A 15168-nucleotide genomic window follows, 5' to 3' on the forward strand; every position below is an offset into this window, starting at 1 on the left:
TCCCTCCCTTCTTCTCCCTCCTCATCTTCCCTTTCTCTTATAACCTTGTGAATACAAATTGTGCTGTGTATTAGTCAGGGTTTTCTAGAATCACAGAACTTATGGGTAGTCTCTATATAGTAAAGGAATTTATTGATGACTTACAGTCTGCAGTCCAACTCCCAACAATGGTCAGCAGCAGGTGTGAATGGAAGTCCAAGGATCTAGCAGTTGCTCAGTTCTACATGGCAAGCAGACGAAGGAGAGAGAGGGAGGGGGATAGGAGAGGGTGGGGAGGGTGGAGAGGGGAGAGGGGAGAGAGGGGTGAGGGGAGAGAGGGGAGAGGGGGGAGAGAGGGAGAGAGGGGAGAGAGGGGAGAAAAGGAGAGAGGGAGAGGGGAGGGTCTTCCTTCTTCCAATGTTCTTATGTAGGTCTCCAGCAGAATGTGTAGCCCAGATTAAAGGTGTGTGCCACCACACCTTTAATCCCAGATGACCTTGAACTCAGAGCGCTTCCTTGTCTTAATCTTCTGGAATCCATAGCCACTATGCCTCAAGATCTCCATACCAAGATCCAGGTCAGAAACTTCTATCTCCCAGCCTCCAGATTAGGATCACTGGTGAGCCTTCCAATTCTACATTGTAGTTCATTCCAGATATAGTCAAGTTGACAACCAGGAATAGCCACTACATGCTGCCTCACACTTACTGAGTGGCACTGGTGCATAGTCAATATAGTCGGGGCCACACCCTTAAAAAAACCAAAACACCTGATTCCCCTCCCCCAGAAGCCATGAACTGTCAGCAACTTGTCAGCTAAGTATGCATGCTCTGGAGGTCTTCCCCACTTCATGATAGAATGTCTTGCTCTTGTGCAGGCACCCACATCTGCTATGAACTCTTGAGTGCTTTCATGTCCAGAAGATAGTTTTGCTCTGGCTTTCCCTGACTTCCCACTCTTACAGTCTTTCCATGACCCCACTTCTGTGGTGGTTCCTGAGACCATGCCTCTGTGTGTGTGTGTGTGTGTGTGTGTGTGTACATAATGCACTCCCCACCTTCTCTTTGTGTGTCTCTATGTGTGTGTATACTAAAAATGCCCCACTTGTGACTGAGGACACTAACTGTTCTCCACTGACACTCTCTTTATTTGATCAGTTGTGAGTATCATAGTTCTGAGAGCTGCACTAATGTATGGGCATAGACATACGAAATTAGAGAGTAATGTGATACTATGTCGATTTAGTAAACTAATAGTAGTAGGACCACTTCTTGAGCCTGTTTAAAGGAGCTTCTTGTATTCTGTTGGACTGGAATATCCCATTATCCTACCTCACACTTTTCTTTCTTTCCTTCATTCTTTCCTATCCCTTTCTACCTTTTCATTCTCCTTTCTTTCCTTTCTTTTTTCCTTGCAGCATAGAATATTTATCTATTTTTAAATTTACACTAAATCCCTGACCCACCTCCCCCACTCCTCTGCTCCCAGTTCTTCCCTCTGACCTCCTCTATCTCCACATCCTCTCTTCTGTTCTTTCTCCTCTGAAAACAGGAGTACTCCCATGGATGTCAACTAACCTTGGCATATCACCTTATAGAAGGACAAGGTGCAACTTCACCTATTGTGGCTAGGCAAGGCAGCCCAGTTAGGAGAAAGGGATCCAAAGGCAGGCAACAGAGTCAGATACAGACCCACTCTTTTTAGGAGTCCCACGTGAAGCCTGAGCTACTCAACTGTTACATATGCAGCGGGCCTAGGTCCATTCCATGCATGCTCTCTGGTTGGTGGTTCAGCCTCTGTGGGTCCCAATGGGCCCAGGTCAGTTGATTCTGTAGGAGGTTTTTTTTTTTTTTTTTTTGTGGTGTCCTTGATTTCTCTAGCTCCTTCAATTCTTCCTCCTCCTCTTTAATGGGATTCCCCAAGTATATAATTGTATAAATTATATGTATCATTTAATTTTTTACAGGTATGTTTTTTTAGGAAAATTGATTTTAAAATATGCAAAGCAGGACAAAAATTCCTGCAATGTATTTATGTGTGCGTGTGTTGTGTTGTGTTGTGTTGTGTTTGTGCATGCGTGTCTTCATGTATATATAAGAGGGTGTTGGGAACAGAGGACAACCTGAGGTGTCATTAGTCAGGTGCTGTCCTTGAGTTTTTGGGGGTTTATTTATTTATTTATTTTATTTTATTTTATTTTATTTTATTTTTTTGAGACAAGATCTCTCAATGCCCTGGCTTGGAACTTTCCAGGGAGGCTTAGCTGGCTTGTGAATGATCCCCAAGGATTTTCCTCCCTCCACTTGCAATCTGGTGTTGGGATTACAAGTACATGGTAGCACATTCAACTTAACGTGGCTTCTAGTTACTAAACTAAGGTCTTCATGTTTATAAAGCAAACACGTCACCAACTTAGCCCTCTCCCCAGGCCCTCCACAATGGGCAAATTTATTCCTATGCCTTAGCAGACTTGTAAAATGATTTGTTTTGGCTTTTGTTTGCTTCTTTTTGAGATAGGGTCTCCTCTGTATCCCTGGCTGGACTTGACCTCACAGAGATTTATCTGACTCAGGATCCCAAGTGCAGAATTAAAGATGTGTGCCACCACACCTGGCTGTGGAGCTTTTACTGAGAGTGAATTAAATTCTGTATACAGGAAAACTTAATGGGTGAATATTAGTATTTTAAAGTTTTATAGAAACTGCTAGGTTTTCATAAATGGTTATTGATTGTCATTCCAAATGATATGAAAGTGTTCCTTTAACCATAACCTTGTCAACCTTTTAAATGTTCCAAACCTTTTAAATGTTCCAAACTGGTGAGGTAAAATAATGTTATAATATTCATCTTTTTGATTAGAGAGTAAATTGCTCAAGATGTTTTTGTTACATTACCAGAAATTTTTACATTAAGTGTTAATTTCCCACTGTTTCTTCTCACTGATCTCTTAAGTTTTATTGTAGAAATCATTTATGTTTATTCTTAAGAATGCTTTTATCTGTGACTATATCCTCTATCTTCTACTTTTATTCCCAGTATCTTTTACTGTACCACACTATCTCTATCTACCAAGGTATGTATTGCAACTATGAACTATTCCCTTTATGGCTGCTTGAATTTCAATCTTTTAATCTTCTTTATTTTTTTCTTTTTGTTTTTGAAAAATAAAAGCTTTCCTCAAATAAAAGTGTAAACATTTTCTTTCATTTTTCTAGCACCTTAACTATTTAAATTGTATTGATATTTAGTTCTTGAATCAATGTAGAATTTAATAAATTAATAAGAACAGGCACAGTCCCTTTTTTCCTATGTGTATAATCAGTTTTCCCAACTATATCTTCAATAATTTAACATTTCTCAGTCAACTGAAATTTCATTGTGTAATATTTAATTTTCTTATTATACTTGCTACCCTATTTATTTATGTATTCACTTGTCTGCTTTGTTTGTTTGTTTGTTTTCGAGACAGGGTTTCTTCGTGTAGGCATGGCTGGCTGTCCTGGACCTCACTCTGTAGACCAGGCCGGCTTCAATCTCAGAGAGCATCCTGCCTCTGCCTCCTGAGCGCTGGGATTAAAGTCCTGGTCTCACTTGTCTGTTATTGATATAGTGTATTGTGTGACCTCTTAGCCTAATTATCCTTTCCTAACCTCATAATTTTACTGACTGTCCTTCATCATGTATTCATCAAAATGAATTTTAAAACAAATGTGTTAATTACTCCTTTTGTTTCTTTTTCTGGTAGTGAGATGTTTATGTGTTTTTTGGTGTGCTTTAGTGACAGGGTTTCCCTTTGTATCCCAGGCTGGAATGGAATTCACTGCAGATCAGGCTGACCTTGAACTCATGGCAGTCCTTCTGCCCTAGCCTCTCAGGTGCTAAGAATTCAGGCATGAGATACCACGCCTGTGAGTTCCCTGGAGCTAGAGGTACAGGCTGTTGTAAGCCATTGGTGTGGGTGGTTAGAGCTAAACTCTTGTTCCCCAAGTCAAATTTTAATAATACATTCAGTTTTATTTGTACACTTCCTAAAGCTTATCTCAGCTCTACTGGTAGTCATGCTATATAGGGCCCATGGCTCATTTAGTGGTATATACTGAATTATGAACTCCTAGGGCAAACACAGTTAGGATCTTTCAAGACCACTCACATACTTTATCAGCATATTAATAGGTAACTTTGTTTTATAAATGTTTCTGTTTGAAGGCACAGTATTATTGTAATAATACTGTTAGTTCATCAGTTTTGAATCCATAACAACACTAACTCATACCTGATTTAAGCTCAGCTAATGTGCATTTTCTCCTTAAATCATATCATATCCTTCATGTGGTCAGCAATATTAGATACCATTTTGCCAGTATATTTGTTTTTTTTTTAATCAGTGAAATCAACAATACAAAGCAAAAAAAAAAAGGGGGGGGGAATATATTGCCAAATGGATACTTATTTCCGGTATAACAAGAAAGATGAAGATTACCTTGTTTGATTTCAGATACGAGTGTGTACACTGGTGGTTCAGTTTTCTCGTGCATTATGCTGTGTATGTTTCAAAATGATTGTAAAAGATCTGTTAATTTGGGGTCACAAATAAACTTTAATGACTAGTCAAATCTTTAATAAAATGGTCTATTGTAATATTATAAATCCCTTTTGATGCTCCCTATGTGTGCAAAGCTATTGGTTGCTAACATCTTCAAAGTGGCAGTATGTATAAAAACATTGCGGAGGCTGCACAGCAGGAGACACTTGAGATGCTACCTTGTACGATTTGGGATACAGGTCTCACTGTGTAGTCCATCAGTGCCTAGAGCGCACTGTCTAGAACACAAGGCTACTCAAGCATCTGTGCAGGCCTGCTTCAGCCTGCTGGTCTTCCAGTCTTGCACCACTGTGTGGCATCCTTGGTTTGTTTTCTGAAGCAGGAACTTGCCTTCCAGCTACTCTTGCTTCCATCTTCCAACTGCTGGGGTTACGTGACACTTTTCTGGGCCCTTTGATTTTTTTTTCCTTTTAATTCAAAGTTTTATCTAAGCATTAGAACTTTGTGGTTAATTTTATAGTAAAGTTAACTTTTTGTTTTGTTTTGTTGTTGGAGACAGGATTTCTCTGTGTAGCCCTGGCTGTCCTGGAACTCACTCTGTAGATCAGGTTGTTCTTGAACTGCCTGCCTCTAACTCCCAAGTGCTAGGATTAAAGGTATGCACCACCTTTAAAATTAGCTATTAAAAGGCTAGGTGTGGTGGCACATATAATTAATCCTAGCACCTGGAAGACAGAGTTAGCTTTTTATGAATTTGAGGCCAGCCTGGTTAACAGAGACAGTTCTAAACCAGCCAGGGCTACATAGTCTGTCTCAAAACCAAAGAAACAAAAAGTTTAAATCTGCCTTTCTATCCCTCCCAACTTCATGTGCTTTGTTTTATTTTTTGTTTGTTTGCTTGTTTTGTATTTTTGTTTTTGAAAACCTATCGAGTCTTCTTAATGTCTGTGTGTGCATGGGTTTAGGACCATTTATTATATGTTTCTCTCATATGTGGATCCTACTTTCAAGTTTATAGATCTGTGTGTTTAATTTGAAGACAGGAAGCTAGAAAAGGCCCATGAGAAGAGGTAGAGGGAGTACTCATGGGGTGATGGGATAGGGTACACAGGATAAAATTTATGAAAAACCCTTCTGGAAATCTACTCCTTTGTAAAGAAATTAAAAAATACAGGTGTAGCCTCTTGTGTCCCAAATCTCTGAAGAAACTGACTTTCTCTTTCCCAGAGCTGTCAATTGCCTATAGCTTCTTAGCTAGGAGTGGGACTTCATGGCTCTCTCCTTAATCCATACTGGGTTTTGTCTGCCTTGATCTTGTCCAGGTCTCACATATGTTGTCACAACTGCTGTTAGTTCATAGTCTGGCAAACACTTTTCATTATAGCTACTCACCCCCCTCTGGCTCTTAAAATCTGTCTACTCCCTTTTCCAACATGATCCCTGAGTCCTGGGAGGAGGGATGTGATGTAGATGTCCCATTTATCACTGGTCCCTCCCCAGTCTCTTTGACCAGAAGTATGTCTCTGTGTTAATTGATATTTACTGAAGAAAGAAGCTTTCAAGACAAAGGTTGAGAGATACAATAATCTATGAGTATAACAAAAAGCTACTAGGAGTTAGTTAATACTTGTGAGTACAGGCTTTTCTACCCATACCCAAATTCCCTGAAGTCACTCTTGAGACTTCTTAGATATGAATAAATGCCTAGGCCAATAGCTTTGGCTCATTCCCCTACTAGCTTGTAACTTAATTCTCCCATTTAAACTAGTTTAAGTTGTGCCACATGGCTAGTTACCTCTCTTTCAGTTTCATGTGACTAACAAACAGTCTTCCTCAGAGCTTGGGGCAAATACTTCTTGTGCCTGACTTTTAGTAGGTTCTTTCCTATGGCCTATAGCAGATCTAGGCAGAAGGTCTTGGCCCTGATTACAGTGCCAGGTATGGGTTCTGTCTTGGGGAATAGGCCTTAAATCCTACCAGAAAGTGTTTGATTACTCTAATAATATTTGTGCCAGGATTGCATCATCAGTTATGTCTTGCTGGGTTGTTCATTGTTTTAGATTTATTTATTTTTATTTTACATGTTTAAGTGCCTGCATGTATATATGTGTGCTTGATGCCCAAGGGGCCAGATGTGTAAATCCCTTGAGCTGTGAATGGCCAAGTCCCATCTCCCAGACTTCTCTAAGGGCCCTAAAGGGCATTTTCAGCTGCTGAGACAGATGGCCAAACTCCATCGAACAGAGAAAAAAAGCCCAAGCTACAAAAATCTCATCAAGCCCTGACTTTTTCCCATAATCAGGTCACAGAATCCCACCAATCCCTGAGCTTGCCTGCAAGATCAGGCCATAAAATCCCACTAATCCTAGGCTACCCTGGACCGCCCCCTGTCCCCCCCCAACCCCACCCTATATAAATTTTGCCTCCTGCTTAGTTCTTTGCTGCTTCTTTCTGGATCAGAAGCAGTCACTCTCCTGTGGTTTTGTTTTGTTTTTTTTTGGTTTTTTTTTTTTTTTCAATAAATCTCTTCTGTGAAGTTTGTTATGCAGTGTGACTTCTTGGTATTCCTTGGGTTTTGAGTGCCAAGACACCTTTCTCCTCAGAGCTGTAACAGAGGAGGGCATAAGATCTCTGAAAATGGGGGTAACAGACAATTGTGAAGCTTCACTTAGGGTTTAGAAACTGAACCTACAAACTTGCAGTAATATCTAAGGCTGAACACTGGAAGAGGAGGCAGAAAACTTGTAAAAGACAGGCAGTGGGTGACTCTAATAACGAAATGTTTTCTGGACACAGCAGGGCAGGTACACATATGAACTCACTAATGTTCTGACAACATGCACAGGGTCTGAGCTATGTTGAAGCAGACAGACTCGCAGAACAGCAGTTAGCATGAATGTACATGAATGTATCTCTAGAGAGGACACAGAGTCTTCTGGGCATATGCCTAGGAGTGATAGACATGGATCATATGGTAGTCCCAGTTTTAGCTTTTTGAGAAAGATACACACTGATTTCCATAATGGATGCACCAATTTCCACCCCTCACCAACAGCCCAACAGCAGAGAAAGGCTGTTGTGTCCTCGCTTCCACACCAGCACTTGTTGCCATTTGTGTTCTCTATTTCTTTTCTTTTCTTTCTTTTTTTTTTTTTTTTTTTGTTGAAACAGGGGCTCAATGTAGCACTGACTGGTCTTAAACTCTAATGTAGACCAGGCTGACTTTGAACTCCCAGAGATCTGTCTGCCTCTGCTTCCTATGTACTAGGATTAAAGGCTTGTGTCACCATGCCTGAACTTTCATTTATTTTCTTGATGGTGGCCAATGTGACTTGGCTGAGACGGAAACTGAAATTAGTTTAATTTGTATTCCCTTAAGGAACAATGATTTTTTAAAAATATTTTTTATTAGGTATTTTCCTCATTTACATTTCCAATGCTATCCCAAAAGTCCCCCATACCCTGCCCCCCCCCCCCATCCCCTACCCACCCACTCCCACTTTTTGGCCCTGGCGTTCCCTTGTACTGGGGCATATAAAGTTTGCAAGTCCAATGGGCCTCTCTTTCCAGTGATGGCCGACTAGGCCATCTTTTGATACATATGCAGCTAGAGTCAAGAGCTCCGGGGTACTGGTTAGTTCATAATGTTGAGCAACAATGACTTTAAGCTGTTTAAAATGTTTGCTAGCCACTTGTATGTCTTTTGAGAACTTAGTTTAGTTTCCTAGCCTGCTTCTTTTTTGATTGGATTGCTTGTTCCTCATATTTTCTAGGTAATAATCCACTGGCAGATGTTTTGCTGTCAAAAGTTTGATCCTATTTGAACCCATTTCTTCACTCAATTGACACTTCCCTTTTCTCCGCAGAAGCTTTTTGATTTCATGAAGTTCCATTTGTTGATTACTGACCTCATTTCTTGAACAATTGGTGAAAGACCTTACCTGTATCTATGTGTACTCCTCTAACAGCGTCAGAGTTTCAGTTCTTATGTTGTGGTCCCCAATTCATTTAGAAATGTTTTTAAGCAGGGTAATGAATAAGGATTTAGTTTCATTCCTCTACATACGAATATCCAGTTTCTCAGCAGGCTTTGTTAAACATGCTTCTTTTCTCCAATGTGTAATATTGTACATTGTGTAATATGTGTACATTTGATATCGCTCTGTAGTATAACTTGATATCGCCTATATTGACACCTCCCTCAGTGTTTCTTTTTGTTAAGGATTGATTTGGCTGTCTGGGGTCTCTTATGCTTCCATGCACATTTCAAGATTTAAAAAATACTTCTGAGAGGAATGTAATTGGAATTTGAAGGGGATTGCATTGACTCTGGATTTCTTTTAGTTGGACTGCCATTTTCACAGTATTGAGTCTTCCAGTCCATGAGCATGGAGGTATTTCCATCTTCTAGTGTTTTCCTTGCCTAGATTTATTTGAAAGCACTTAGTTTTTGAGGCCATTATGAATAAGATCATTTCATTGATTTTTTTTTTTCAGTTTTTCATTGGTGTATAGGAAGGCTACTGACTTTTTGTGGGCTAATTGCCTATCCTGCCAACTTTGTGGAAAGTGTTTATCAGCTTAAGACTTTTGTATAGAGTCATATTACCTGCAAATATTGGCACAGGGGGAAATTTCCTAAACAGAACTCCAATGGCTTATGCTCTAAGATCAAGAATTGATAAATGGGACCTCATGTAATTCGAAAGGTTCTGTAAGGCAAAGGACATAGTCAATAGAACAAATTGGCAGCCTACGGACTAGGAAAAAATCTTCACTAACCCCACATCTGATAGAGGGCTAATATCCAAAATATATGAAGAACTCAAGAAGCTAACCACCAAAAAAACCCCAAACACCCAATCAAAAAATGGGATATAGAACTAAACAGAGAATTTACAACAGAGGAATCTCGAATGGCTGAGAAGAATTTAAACAAATGTTCAAAGTCCTTAGTAATCAGAGAAATGCAAATCAAAACGACCCCAAGATTCCACCTTACACAAATCAGAATAGCTAAGATCAAATCCTCAGGTTAACAGTGCATGTTGGTGAGAATGTTGAGAAAGAGGAACACTTCTCCATTGCTGGTGGGATTGCAAACTGGTACAACCACTCTGGAAACCAAGCTGGATATTCCTCAGAAAATTGGAAATAGATCTACATGAAGATATAGCTATACCACTCTTGGGCATATACCCAAAAGATGCCCCACCATGCCACAGGGCATGTGCTCCACTATGTTCATAACAGCCTTGTTTGTGATAGCCAGAAGCTGGAAACAACCCAGATGTCCCACGACAGAAGAATCGATACAGAAAATGTGGTTCATTTAAACAATGTTAAACTATTCAGCTATTAAGAAAAAGGACCTCATGAGGTTTGCAGGCAAATTGATAGAACTAAAATATCATCCTGAGTGAGGTAACTCATACTTAAAAGGACATGCATGGTATGCACTCACTAATAAGTGGATATTAGGCAAAGAAAAAAAAAGGTACAGAATACCCAGGATACAGTCCACAGAACTCAAAAAGGATAACAAGCCAAAGGGCCCAAGTGAGGACTCCTTAATCCCACTTGGGAGGGAGAAGAAAGCAATCACAGGAAGGGGGAGGAAGGGAGGATCCTGGGTGGGAAAGTGGGGATCATAATTAGGTGGAGGAAAAGGACTGAAGCCCTGAGGGCCAGCAGAAAGAATGTACCAGAGACCTGGGAAGTGAGAGACTCTCAGGACTCAAAGGGAGAGACCTTAGATGAAATGCCCTACAGTGGTAAGAGGGAAGTTATAGAGCCCACTTCCAGCAGAAAATCAGGGCATCGAGTGAGGGATGGGGTTGCCATCCCACAGTCAAAACCTCTGTCCCATAATTGTTCCTGTCTGAAAGAACTGCAGGGACAAAAATGGAGAAGAGCCTGAGGAAAAGGAGGTCCAGCAACAGGCCCAAAGTGGATCCAGCTCAAGGGGAGACCCCAGGGTCTGTGACTCCTACTGAGGCTATGGAGTGCTCACAAAAAGAGGCCTATCATGACTGCTTTCCAAAAGACTCAACAAGCAGCTGAAAGAATCAGATGCAGATATTTACACCCAACCAATGGACAGAAGCTGGTAACCTCTGTGGTGGAATTAGGGAAAAGCTGAAAGAAGCTGAGAGGAGGATGACCCTGTAGGAGGACCAGCAGTCTCAACCTGGACCTCTGAGATCTCTTAGACACTGTAGGCAACTAGGCAGCATACATCAGCTGGTATGAGGCACCCAGCAAATATACAGTAGAGGACTGGTGGGTTCAGTCAGAGAAAATGCACCTAACCCTCAAGAGACTGGAGACCTCAGGGAGTAGGGAGATTTGGGGTGGGGTGGGGACATGCTTGTGGAGCTGGGTAGGAGGAGGTATGGGATGTTCAGAGGGTGGACTGTGAGGGGATAAAATCTTGAGAAGCAGTTCCCTTGTAGTGTCTGCTATTCTTCCTGGGCAGTTCTGTATTTGTAATTGCAGTGCTATTGGATGGGAATGATATCAGTAGTTAGCCAGAAATTATGACAGGTGATGTTAAAAGGTTATCGTGTCAAAAATGGACTGGATCTGATATCTCAGAGTAGTTTGGGTGATGGGGACTGTACTGGCTGTACAACTTGTCATCAGAAAGGAAGGAGCCTCAGTTGAGGAAATGCCTCCATGAGATCTAGTTGTAAGGCATTTTCTCAATTAGTGATCAAGGGGGGAGGGACCTGCCTGTGGTGGGTGGTGCCATCCCTGGCCTGGTATTCCTGGGTTTGGTAAGAATGAAGGCTGAAGAAAGCCATGTTAAGCAAGTCAGTAAGTAGCACCCTCCATGGCTTCTGCATTAGCTCCTGCCTCCAGGGTTATGCCCTGTTTGAGTTCTTGTCCTGACTTCCGTCAATAATGGAAGAATAAATCAAATAAACCCTTTTATTTTCAACTTGCTATTTGGTCATGGTGTTTCATCGCAGCAGTAGAAATCCTAAGAGTCCATTTTTCAGGTCAATAGACATAATATTTCAAAGGTCAGCTCACACAAAGGTGTTGTGTTACGCCCGCAGCCCAGTTCATCTGTCCATGTGTCTCAGCTCTGCTTAACACTTTTTTTTTGCTCCATTTTAAGTATCCTGAACAATTTCTACCCCATTTTGATCCTCAGCATCCTCTCTAATGCTTTCCTTCTTTGGGTGATCCAGTGTCTTTTTTTTTTTTTTTTTTTTTTTTTTGTTATTCATCTTTTTGTTGAATGGTGACTCCTAGAGGCTTTTTTCTTATTTTTTGAGAAAGGATACCTGAAGGTAATGTTATTTTTCCTACTTTCTCTTTCATAATGCTTTGTATCTTGATTGTATTTAGACAATAGAGAAGAAATTTCTGTACCCTGAATTTTTAAAAGTTTTGGCCCATTTTAGCTTCTAATGGTATCATTGATAAATCTGATACTGGGGGGATGGAGGTATGGCTCAGTGGTTGAGGCTGTTTGCAGATCTTGCAATGACCAGAGTTTAGTTCCCAACACACACATTGGGCAGTTCACAAATTCCTGTAACTCCATCTCTAGGGAATCTGATACTATTTTCTGACTCCCGTTGGTACTTGCATCTATGTGGGTACCAAGTCAGCCTGTTACACACACACACACACACACACACACACACACACACACACACACACACCCCACATCCCCCCCCCCACACACACACTCACACACCTTTAAGAAATCTGAAACTGTCCTGATCAGCAGTCCTTTTTATATGCCATGTTTGTCTTTCTACCCCGTGAAAGGCTTCATATCTTCTTTGGTTAGAAAAAAAGGTTCTTTTTTCAGATTTTTCTCAGTGATGTGCTTGCGTGCATGTGCTTTTCTCCATTTTTATTTAACTTTTCCATACAATATATTTTGAACATGTTTTTACCCTTCACCAGCTCTTCTCAGGGCTGGTTATTTTATTTATGTGTATACAAAAAGATGTGCGTGTCCTCGGTGAATGTTTGCAGGTCAGTGGATAACTTGTGGGAGTTGGTTTCTTTGTTTTGACTTTGTGTGTTGTTTCTGGTATGGAACACAGGGTCTCAGGGTTGGAAGTAATTGCCTTTAGCAGCTAAGCTATGTTACTACTCCTGATTGTTAGTTTTAACTGTCAACTTACAGTTAAAATCCATAATAACTTTGGAAGAGAGTTTCAGTGAGGGATTTTCTATACCCAGTTGGCCTATTTAAACATTGTGTTAGCTGGTTGTGGTCCTTGTGGCTTTACTAAATGTTGGAGGATAAAGAAACATGGGAGCCGGGCGTGGTGGCGCACGCCTTTAATCCCAGCACTCGGGAGGCAGAGGCAGGCGGATTTCTGAGTTCGAGGCCAGCCTGGTCTACAAAGTGAGTTCCAGGACAGCCAGGGCTACACAGAGAAACCCTGTCTCAAAAAAAAAAAAAAAAAAAAAAAAAGAAACATGGGTAGTGTGACACGTACTAATGTTAGTAACTAAAATTAGGTCGGAAGAAGAAAGTAGGTAAGCAAAGACAGGGATAAGTGTTATATTGTGTAACTCTAAAAAGAAAAAACCAATTGATGTGGAGGGTAACACACTGGGAAGAGAAAGCTGAAATACTGAGGATTCACAGATTTTAGTAACTGTGAAAACTATTGATGGTGAAATCAAGAAGTAAAAAGTGAGTATAAGGCTGGGAGAGAAAGGTATAAGGACTGAGAGGGGAGTATGTGAGAGGCAGAAGAAAAGTATGGTAGAGAATGCACAATCACAGACCATATGAAGTTCAACAAGAAGAAAGACCGAAGTGGGTGCTTCAGCCCTTCTTACAAACAAAATACTCACAGGAGCAAATATGGAGATAAAGTGTAGAGCAGACTAAAGGAAAGGTCACCCAGAGACTTTTCCACCTGAAGATTCATCCCATATACAGTTACCAAATCCAGACACTTGTGGATGCCAAGAAGTACATGCTGAAAGGAGGCTGATATGGCTGTCTCCTGAGTGGCCCTGTCAGAGCCTTACAAATACAGAGGCAGATGTTAGCAGCTGACCACTGAACTGAGCGTGGGGTCCTTAATTGAGGAGTTAGAGAAGGGACTGAAGGAGTTGAAGGGGTTTGCAGCTCATAGGAAGAACAACAATATCAACCAACCAGACCCCCCAGAACTCCCAGGGACTAAGTCATCAACAAGGAGTTCCATGCATATGTAGCAGAGGATGGGCTTATCTTGCATCAATGGAAAGAGAGGTCCTTGGTCTGACAGGGAGGTGGGGGGGGGTGGGGGAGTTGGTGGAGGAACACCCTCATAGAAGCAGGGGGAGGGAGGATGTGATAGGGTGTGTCCTGGAGGAAGGGAAACCGGGAAAGGGGATAACATTTGAAATGTAAATAAAGAAAATATCCAATAAAAAAAAGAGAACGCACAATAAAATGGTGGGTAGAGAATTACACACAACAGTCTGGAAACTGGATGGAGCAGTAACAAAATCAAAACCATCAATCAGGAGACATAGAGGCAAGAGTGAGAATTGAATAACAGGAAATAAGAAACTGAAAGAGTACCCTGTGGAGTACATTTCTGGCCCAGTTGTGCTGATTTGGAAAGATGAAGTTATCACATCCATCTAGTTGTAGCAGCATCCACTCAGTGCTTGGTGTGGGAAGCCTGAGTGGCAGCCCTCAGTCTTTGCTGCCTCCCTTATCTTGGTCTCTGTGTTTCAGGCCTGCAGAGGAGAGAGGTTGGAAACCCATTCCTTTTAGTTCCTGCAGAACCTTGTATATTTTTTGAATGAGACAGACCAAACTTTTCTATGTTACATATCAAATAGAATTATTGAGAAGGAAAATTATTTTTGATAACAGATTACTCAGAATATGAAGAATTATGTGTTGTTTACTTTGTAAAAATTTGTAATCTCTACTCTTCAATGTAATATGTCTTGGCAGATTGTGATGGTATGAAGCCCCTGGAGGGTGTGAGAATTCTGGATCTAACAAGGTTTGTGTTGGGTTACCTGCAGATTAGTGATTGAATTTCCCCCTTTTGTGAAATTTTGTGAATAAATTTTTAGAGTATATGGAGATATTTACATGTTTAGGTTGAAATTTTGATAAATGAACAGAAAAGAAATTCTGGCATATAATTTCAAAGACAATTAATGTAGCACTTATGAATTTTCTCAATATTCATATTTGCATATAATTTACTATCCTCAAATTATAACTATATTGAAATTATGTTCCCCCTCTTTTTTGTTTTGTTTTTTTCCAGACAGGGTTTCTTTGTGTACCAGTGACTGAACTGGAATTTACCTTGTAGACCAGTTTGGCTTTAGACTCAGATCTGCCTGCCTCTGCTACCCAACTGCTGGGATTAAAGGCGTGTGCTGCCGCTGCTCTGTATAAATTTTTACTTATATTTTAAATGTATCAGTGTATTTTAAATAATTTACTATGCTCATTTAAAGTTAACAAAAGATGACATTTATAAATGCCCAAATTATTCCTCAATTTTTACTTCTATAAATAAGGCCCTTTTACATGCAGATCGTTGCTTTAGTTTCAATTTTTTTCCTCAGGATAAAATTCTAGAAATAAAGTTCCTGCATCAAAGGGGTTATAGTTTTTTAAGCTCTTGATAAATATGGAA

The 15168-nt window shown here is 40.6% G+C and overlaps 1 protein-coding gene across 6 annotated transcripts in view; it reads left to right on the plus strand.

Moving 5' to 3' along the window:
- The window catches only part of Sugct (succinyl-CoA:glutarate-CoA transferase), an 844211-nt gene that overhangs the window by 7000 nt on the left and 822043 nt on the right, over positions 1-15168 (plus strand). For all 6 annotated transcript variants that reach the window (XR_003834661.2, XM_029468350.2, XM_021180767.3 and 3 more), the window contains exon 2: positions 14466-14517. Coding sequence is in view for 5 of the 6 variants with exons in the window: in XM_029468350.2 (XP_029324210.1) it covers positions 14466-14517 (52 nt within the window). In the remaining variant the exon portion in view is untranslated. The remainder of the gene's footprint in view (positions 1-14465; positions 14518-15168) is intronic.

This window comes from Mus caroli, unplaced genomic scaffold (assembly GCF_978045245.1).
Source record: "Mus caroli unplaced genomic scaffold, Mus_caroli_1 scaffold_15, whole genome shotgun sequence".
NCBI classification, from domain to species: domain Eukaryota; kingdom Metazoa; phylum Chordata; class Mammalia; order Rodentia; family Muridae; genus Mus; species Mus caroli.